The sequence below is a fragment of the Quercus suber genome, unplaced genomic scaffold (assembly GCF_002906115.3).
Source record: "Quercus suber isolate HL8 unplaced genomic scaffold, Cork oak 2.0 scaffold_3B, whole genome shotgun sequence".
NCBI lineage: Eukaryota > Viridiplantae > Streptophyta > Magnoliopsida > Fagales > Fagaceae > Quercus > Quercus suber.
In genome coordinates, this window is record NW_027071805.1 from 2135259 (window position 1) to 2145003 (window position 9745).

Below are 9745 nucleotides of genomic sequence, written 5' to 3' on the forward strand. Positions count from 1 at the left end.
GGGGCTGGCTCTTTAACAGCAGAAAAGATCCATTCAATTCTTTTTGAACCACCATGTATATTTTTAATAGGATGAAAATCATTAAGCAATAAAACTGTTAATTTTTTGCTTCCCTGCATTTTTCTATCTTTGTTTTCTGAAGATATATGTGTATATATATATATATATACATACATATTTTCCCCCCCTTTATGTGGCCTCGACAAAACAGACATTGCAATGTTGAAGCAAAAGGTGTGAATCGGTCAACTAGTCATTGCTGCTTTAAAGGCTATCCATAATATTATAATAACTCCTATGTAAGATGACAACTTGAACGAACATAACAAATTAATGGTTACAAATTTTTTATAGATGCTCCATGATTTTTATATTTGAGTTATATTTTTACCTTTCCCTTTCCTTTGCTCTTCTTCATTGAGTTATGCTTTCATACACTCTCTTTGGTGCTTTCAATTGAATTAATACTTATTGAAACCAAAGAAATAAGATCAGTCAGGTTTCTAAATTCCAGATTTCAGTGATCTTGAGATCACCAAAGAGATTTATAGCCTGCTATGCTGGAGAAAAAATGAGGCATTACTGGACAGTGACCCAGTAAAGTTGTCAGCATATGGTTGTCAAAGCTCAAAGATTCTGCATATGATACTGACAACGTGCGCAATCAGTTTAATTCTAAAAAAATGCTCATGGTGGATCATAAAAATGATAATCAGTTATGAATCCTTTGATACAAAACCAACATCAGTAATTGTGATCAAGGTGAGAGAGATGCTTCAGACATTAATAATTCTACTATTAGTGTCAATATTCAATACTTGAATCTTTTAGAAAATACCAAAAATGGTAATCTATACAATTCAACCCAAGTTCATGATAAACCAGAAAAGGAATACAAAAAATAAAGAACTGGAACAAATTTGTTGTCAGTATGACTAATGAGTGATTGTTAATGCCTAATGAGCAATTGTTTCAGTTGTTTTGTCGGGCCAAGGTAGAGTTCCTAGCACCTGGCATTGTATATCATTCTTCTATGTTGATCTCGTTGGTTCCTATTGATATTGCTCGCTTCTAGCCACTTAAATTCTTCAAATTCTGGTGGATTATAAAGATTTCCAGTCTATTGTTCAAAAGGGTTGGAGTAATCAGGTTTTGGGTAATCGTTCAGAGCGAATAAAAGCTCAAGATGCTTAAGGCCAATTTCAGGAGGACAATTTGGCAGTTTGGAGAATAATTTATTGATGCCTGATTGGACATGGAGGAGAATCAAAGGGCTGTTCTAGCTAATCCTGGTTAGCAGGATTGTATTAAGAGAGAGAAGTTGACGCTGCATGAATTTTTGTCCTTGAGAAGACCTGAGGAGTCTTTGTTCAAAAAAAAAAAATCCTAAGTTGCTTGGTTGACCAAAACACTGCATTCTTCCATACTATGGTGAAAGTGAAAAATGCAAGAAATTTGATCAAGTGATTAGTAGATGGAGAAGGTAATAAGGTTGAACATATTGGAAAAAAACTGTGTAGACATGCACGAAGGGGCAGCACAACATGCTGACCACAACAAGTCACCTTGCTCAACCCATGAGTCATGACATGCCTCCCTCATGCACATAGGTAGTTAAATAAGATGCAATATATAGCTTATAACTGGACCGTCCTTAAAATATTCTTGGGAGCACTGTAACCATGGCATTGCTATTTTTTAATGAGCAGACTGGTCATATTCCCATGTTAGTTGGGCAAGGAACATAAGTCCAAACAAATAAAACAATATCTATGTTTGTCAAGTCTTAGAAAATAATTGTCAGCATAAGTCATAACCACTATATATGGATGCCTACAATTTCAGAGCTCCAACCACACCAAAGAGTGAGAGAATAAATGAGAAAAATGAATAATTCCGGTAGGTGTCTGCTTGTCATATTGGTTATGGTCGGCGCACTAGAGATGTTCAATTTTTGTGGTGCTGATCTTACTGATGGCTTCACCCTTGTGCCATTAACAGAGTCAAATTTTGAGCTACAGAAGCCATATGACATACCCCTAGACCAACGCTACAGTTTTGTTAATGGGGTTCACCATTTATGGGTCTATGCTGATGACAAGCCACACGACCCCAGTAGTCATACCCAGCCACGTACTGAAATTCGAATAAAGGTAATATGTATGCATGAATTCAGGTTTTTATTTATGCTCATAAATGCAAAAAGCATTAAGCAACTTCCTCCTTTTGTAGGGGCTTGACTATTCAAGTGGAGTCTGGCAATTTGAAGGCTATGGCTTTGTTCCAAATGGAACATCTGGTGCTACAGTAGCACAGATTCATGGTGCAGCTCATGGTGCCACCACTTTGATACTAAGAATCTATGATGGGGACATGAGGTATTACAGTAGAGATCTGGTGGCTACTGATCTCTATGATAAGTGGTTCAGACTTAATATAATTCATGATGTTGATATGGGGATGGTAACTGTTTTCATTGATGGTGTCCAAAATTTTCAAGTAAAAGGTGAAGGACCAGGAGACTTGTACTTCTAATGTGGGGTTTATGCTGCACCGACTAATATCAGCTACTACATGGAATCAAGGTGGAGAGACATCAAAATATATAAACATTAATTGAGATAAATATATAAAATAAAAGATTTATGTTCCTATGTTGGTCTGTCCTGCAGACTTCTAAAAGTAGGCCTTGATCAGATCCAAAGATGTCTTTAGCATCTGTATCTTTCTTCATAATATGATCAATTATCTCATTTTTTATCTGTTTCATGTTAGTACTAATGTTCAAAATTTCTAGGAACCACTGATAACAGTGTTAAGAAATTTGTGGATTTGGGGGTGAATTGATTTAGGGTTTATGAGAATTTGGTGTAAGGAAGAGGGATGTGTTGGTCACAGTTTGCTGACCCATCCTGCATCAGAGCTAAGTTCAAGGAGAGAGTAATGCCAGACACAAATTTTCACAACATTTTTCACTACAGAAAACTAAAAGAAAAAATCATGTCATCTAAGCAACAATTATAACAAGGTTACAAAAAGACTTAAATGGTACATTTCAAAATTTAGACTAAAACCCAATGTATGTTTTTATTCCATAGAAATAATAATGATAATAGTAATTTTTTTTTAGAAACAAATACACACATAAGGGAGAGGACATGGGGTTCTAAGTCTGACTCAAAGGCATACCAAAAATTCCATTCAAAAGCTATGAAAACATAATAGCTATTTATGAAGCTTGATTCTTTGATAGAAAACCAACATCGGTTAGTGCAGACCAGGTGAGAAAGATGCTTTAGACATTAATTAATTTTACTATTAGTGTCAATATTCAATACTTGAATCTTATAGAAAAGACCAAAAAGGTAATCTATTCATACCAAACCAAGTTCAGGATAACCAAGAAAAATAATACAAAAATAAAGAACTGGGACAACTTTTGTTGTCAATATGACTAATGAGTGATGGTTAATGGTTAATGGCAAATGAGCAATGGTTTCCGTTGTTTCCTAGGCCAAGGAATAAAGTTCCTAGCACCTGGCATTTCATATCATTCGCCTATGTTGATCTCTTTGATTCCTGTTGATATTTCTGGCTCCAACCATCTCAATTCTTCAATTTCTGGTTGGAGTAAAAGAATTTCGAGTCCATTGTTCAAAAGGGTTGGAGCAATCAAGTTTTGAGTAATCCATTGTTCAGAAGCATATAAAAAGCTTGAGATTTTTAAGGCTGATTTCCGGAGGACAATTTGGCAGTTTGTAGAATAAAGTTATTGAAGCCAGATTGAAAATGGAGGAGTGCACGATGTCATCCTATGTAGCCACAAGCCCACAACTCTTGTATCTCACGGGGCTTTAACACTCTATAACTGGGCTGCCCTTATTCCTTGGTAGCATCGAAAACATGACATTGTAGTTTGCTAATGAGCAGATGTCATATTCCCATGTTAGTTGAACAAGGGTAAGTCCAAACAAATAAAACAATATCTATGTTTCCAAATGCTTAGAAAATAATGGCCAGCATAAATCATAACCCCTATATATAATATATGGATGCCTGCAACTTCTAAAGCTCCAACCACACTAAAGAGAGTGAGAAAAATGAATGATTTTCGTAGGTCTGCTTGTCTTATTAGTTCTGGTCGGCTCACTAGAGATGTTCAATTTATGTGGTGCTGATCCTACTGAAGGTTTCACCCTTGTCACATTAGCAGAGTCAAATTTTGAGCAACAGAAACTATATGACATACCACTCGAGCAACGGTACAGTTCTGTTAATGGGGTTTACTGATTATGGGTCTATTCCGATGATAAGCCATATAATCCCAATAGTCATACCAAACCACGGACTAAAACTCGAATAAAGATCATATGTATGTATGAATTCATGTGTTTATTAATGCTCACAAAATGCAAAAGGATTAAGCAGCTGTTTCCTTTTGTAGGGGCTTGACTATTCAAGTGGAATCTGGCAATTCGAAGGCTATGGCTTTGTTAAAAATGGAACATCTGATGCTATAATATCACAAATTCATGGTGCAAGAGAGATATTTTGTCAAACACATAATGTGCATGTTCGAAAATGGGAATGAAAAATTATTTTGTAACATGAATCCACTCAAATATTACACAAAGACAAACTAAGTACATTACAATTGACAAAATTTTCATAAATCAAAATTTCTAGGAACTTCATTAATCAAAATTTCAATGATCATACTCTTACATTAATTGACAATAGATCCCTATCCAAAAATTTTAAAAAATAATAATAAACAATAGGTCATGAGTTTTACATATTGACATGATCTTGAATAAACTCTAAACAAAATATCTAATTAAAAGAAAAATTGTCAAATAAAAAGGCCAAAATTAGTGTCATCCAAATTCCATATCTCTATTTTTTGCATCTTCGACTCTGCTACTGACAATATTGTGGACCCATTCTCTTCATTGACTACTGCTACTTGCTCCCTCATTGCCACTACCACTACATTTGTTCCTATTAGGAAAACAGAAAAAAGAAGATTTTGGACCTGGAGAATTTCTGTATATTACCTCAATTGAAGACTACAAAGGCTAAGAGTATATATATACAAGGAAAGCAAAACAGGAGAAATGAATTAACTAATTAACTAACTAATCTACCAGAATTTCCCTTCAAACCTGATTAATAGAACTAACCACCACACACGTGTTATCCACATGCTAATTACTACGACTTATACACAGTGATGCAAAGCTACATGTCGTAGTATAAAATAAAACAAATACAGTGTACAGTGTATTGTCGTTTAAGCAGCAGGCTTAAGAGTCTTCTTCTTCCCTTGATCCTTGCTTCTGTCATGATCCTTTCTATCCTTCTTTGTAGAATCTTAACACCCCCCCTCAAGTGGAAGAGCGGTATGAATATTGACCATATTCAACTTGGACACAAAAAAGGAAAATTGATGAGCATTCAAGGCCTTTGTCAACAAATCTGCAATTTGGGAATTGGTTTTAACATGTAACATTCTGATATACCCTTCCAAAACCTTATCCCTCATTAGATGGCAATCTATTTCAATATGCTTCGTTCTTTCATGGAAAACCAAGATTGCAGCTATGTGAAGAGCTGCTTGACTGTCACAGAACAGAAGGGCTGCTTGAAGATGCTTGGCTTAAAGATCACTAAGCAAATACAAAAGCCAAATGACCTCACAAACAACTACTGCCATGGCTCAATACTCTGATTCTGCTAAGGATTTTGAAACTGTTTGTTGCTTTTCAGACTTCCAGGAGACTAGAGACTCACTAAGAGAGACACAAAACCCAGTCATAGACCTTCTAGTGTCAGGACAAGAAGCCCAGTCTGCATCTGTTAAGGCTTTCAAGTGCAAGTCTGACTTGCTTGAAAAGAATAGACCTTGACATGGTGTTGTCTTGAGGTATTGCAACACTTTATTGGCTGCATGTAAGTGTGGTTCTCTAGGATATGCCATGAATTGACTCAAACGATTCACAACAAAATTTATATCAAGTCTGGTTATGGTTAAGTATAGAAGCCTTCCTATAAGCCTCCTATAGGAACTAGGATCTTGCAAAACTTTACCTTCATACTTACTGAGCTTGAAATTAGGATCCATTGAAATTTTAGCTAATTTACACCCCATCATGCCAGCCTTTTTCAATAGATCTAGTATGTACTTCCTTTGACACAAGCTAATGCCACTTGCAGGCTTTGCTACTTTAAGACCCAAAAAGAACTTTAAGTCACCCAAATCCTTCAATTTAACCTGTTGATCAAGAAGAACCTTTAATTCATCCATTGCTTGCTTATTGTCACTAACAATTAAAATATCATCAACATATACTAAAAGAGTAATGAATGAAGTAGAAGTCTTCTTAGTAAACAAAGAGTAATCTGCTCTAGATTGAGTAAAGCCTAGCATGAGTACAACAGTGGAAAACTTAGCAAATCACTGTCTGGAAGCTTGTTTCAAACCATACAAGGATTTGACAAGCTTGCACACAAGCCCTCCCTTGCTGTGGAAGCCTAGTGGAAGGTCTATATATACCTCTTCTTTCAAATCACCATGAAGGAAGGCATTGTTCACATCAAACTGACATAGATACCAGCCTTGCACAGTAGCTACTGTAAGGAGGCATTTGACAAAAACCAACTTTGCAACAGGAGAAAAAGTCTCCAAATAATCAAGGCATTCCTTTTAAGTGAAGTTTTTGACAACCAACCGGGCCTTATACCTCTCCACACTCCCATCAGACTTATATTTCACCTTATACACCCATTTACATCCAATAGTTTTCTTATGAGAAGGCAAAGGAGTGAGAACCCCAGTATGGTTAGCTTCAAGGGCAGAAATCTCAACAGCCATAGCTTCTCTCCACTTGGGATCTTTGACTGCCTGGTGATAGAACTTTGGTTCCTCAATTGAGGAAATCATATTGCAAAAATGCAAGTGTTTAAAAGACAATCTGTGAGAAGACAAGTAGGAAGACAAAGGATGGGCAGTACTGGAAGAGACTTGATTACATTTGTAAGCATCTAAATAAGCTGGTTTATGACTGACCCTAGTAGATTTCCTAAGGGAAACAGGTTGATCAGAATTAGACAAGGAATTGAGCTGATCAAGCAACACAAGAGGTTGATCAACAGATATGGAAGATGGCTAATTAGGTAACCCATCAGGGTGATCAACAAACATGGAAAGGGACTGATCAGGAACAGTATATTGATGATCAGCAGGCAAGGGAATTGGTAAAGAACTAACCAAAATAGAAGAAGGACTAGATGAGGGTGCCAAAGATGCCCCTAGATTCAGAGGTGTGTCTGCAGAAACAAAGCTAGGACTAGAGGAATCATCAAAAACAGGATTACAAGAAACAGGTAAAGGAATTGACAATGGAGGTGTCTTAGATAACAAAGACTTATAAGAAGGAGAGAAAAGAAAAATTGATTCATGAAAAATAACATCTCTAGAGATAGTGATCTTCCTAGTGTGCAGATTAAGCACTTTGTAACCTTTCACATTGAAAGGGTAACCAAGGAAGACACAAGGAAGGGCTCTAGAGTCAAATTTCAACCTATGAGCAGAAGGAGCAGAGATAAAACACAAACATCCAAAAACTCTAAGGTGATCAAATGAAGGTGGTTTATGAAAAAGAAGTTCAAAAGGGGACTTGTTTTGTAACAAAGGGACATGCAATCTATTAATGAGGTATGTGGCAATGAGGATGCAATCACCCCAATAAGCAAAAGGAAGATTGGATTGGAGTTTAAGAGACCTTGCAACATTCAAAAGATGTTGGTGCTTCCTTTCAACCATAGAATTTTGCTGTGGTGTATAGGCACAACTCTTTTGATGCACAATGCCATGAGCACTATAAAAATTAGGTAAAGAGAATTCAAAAGCATTGTCTGATCTAATTACTTTAATACCAGTATTAAATTGGGTGTAAACCATGTTATAAAATGAGATTAAAAGATGTTTAACATCTAATTTAGCTTTCTTGAGGTACATCCAAGTAGACCTGGTAGCATCATCAACAATTGTAAGGAAAAAATTAAAACCATCATGAGTACAAATAGAATATGGACCCTAAACATCCACATGAATTAATGAAAAAGGTTCATTACATATATTATTGTAAGAAGGAAAATGCAATCTCTTTTGCTTTGCTAAAGGACAAATGGTACAAACATCAGTACATTGGGCTGAGAAAGAAGGTAAAATATTCTATAAAACAGACATTCTGCTCAAAGATGGATGGCCTAACCTAAAATGCCATAAGATTGACATGTTTTTAGAAGAAACAGAAGAGGAAAAAGCTGACTTGAAGGACTTTTGATTGGAAAGATGATCTGACAGAGAAGGTGTAGTCTTGGAAGTATTCTTCTATAGCAGAAACAAACCATTATGGACTTCACCCACTCCAATAGTCTTCCAACATGAAAGGTCTTGAATGAAACAATATTGAGACAAAAACACCAGACACAAAGGCAATCTTTGAGTAAGTTGACTAACAGACAAGAGATTGAATGAGAAAGAAGGAGCACAAAGAACATGTTCAAGAATAAGAGAATTAGAAAGTTTAACAATGCCAATATGAGTGACATGTACTGATTCACAATTTGGCAATTCAACAACACAATGTGAAACAATAGTATAAGACTGAAAAAGAGAGACAAAACATACTATATGATCACTTGCTCCTGTATCCATGACCCAAGTATCAACACCAAAGGCAGTTCTGTTCACAAGCCTAGCAGAAAATATGGAATGCTTGAGATTACCTGCTAGGCGTGTGGACTAAGAGCACGAAGATTGATTGAAAGCAACATTATTTGCCATGGCAACAGTGTTGGCCTAAGCATCATTCCCTCTAATCATAGCAAGCAATTTCTGACATTGCTCCATTGTAAAAGGAAATGCTTATTGAGTGGTAACAGCAATAGACTCTTGAGTAACATCAAAATAAGAAACCTGATTAGCCCTTGGTTTGGTCTTGTAGCCAGGAGGGTAGCCATGGAGTTTGTAGCACTTCTCCATGGTGTGACCATGCAATCCACAGTGGCTACAAGTAGGCATTTCCTTAGTTTTCTTGAAGGTCTTGAAATCAAAATTCATGGTCTTTGCTGCAAGTGCTGTGGACCCCACAAAATGACCATTGTTACTGCCTTGCCTAACTGATCTTTGCTTCTCATCTTGAATCAACAAGGAGAAGACTTTCTCAATAGATGGAATAGGATCCATCAACAAGATTTGACCTCGAATGTGAGAGAAAGAGTCATTGAGACCCATCAAAAATTGCATAACAACTTCTCTGTGATGAATTTTAGAGATCCTCTCATTCACATGACATACACACTTCTCACAAGAACATGTAGGAAGAGGTTCACAATTCTGTAATTCATCTCATAGAATTGAAAGATTGGTGAAGTACTCAGTCACAGATAGCTCACCTTGAGAAAAACTTGCAAGATCCTTCTGTAATTAATAAACCCTAAGTCCATTACCTTGAGAAAACATGTTTTGAAGCTTCTTCCAGACTTTCTTAGCAGTCTTACAATACACCATGCTTATGGCAATTCTGGGAGAAACACAAATAATGATCCAACAAACCACAATATCATTGCATCATGACCAGCTTTGAACCAAGAGAGGAATTTTCTTCATGGCTGAAGTCAGAGAAGCTGATCCATCAATCAACCAAAACTTGTTCTTGATCCTAAGAGCTCTCTCCAC

General features: G+C 36.4%; 1 protein-coding gene across 1 annotated transcript; it reads left to right on the top strand.

Annotated features, from left to right (window-relative positions):
* Positions 1-1852: 1852 nt before the first annotated feature.
* Positions 1853-2769, top strand: LOC111999880 (citrate-binding protein-like). Its single transcript, XM_065770170.1, has 2 exons — positions 1853-2153; positions 2233-2769. The coding sequence occupies exons 1-2, from the start codon at positions 1878-1880 to the stop codon at positions 2533-2535; spliced, it is 579 nt and encodes a 192-aa protein (XP_065626242.1). The 5' UTR covers positions 1853-1877; the 3' UTR covers positions 2536-2769.
* The last annotated feature ends 6976 nt before the right edge of the window (positions 2770-9745 follow it).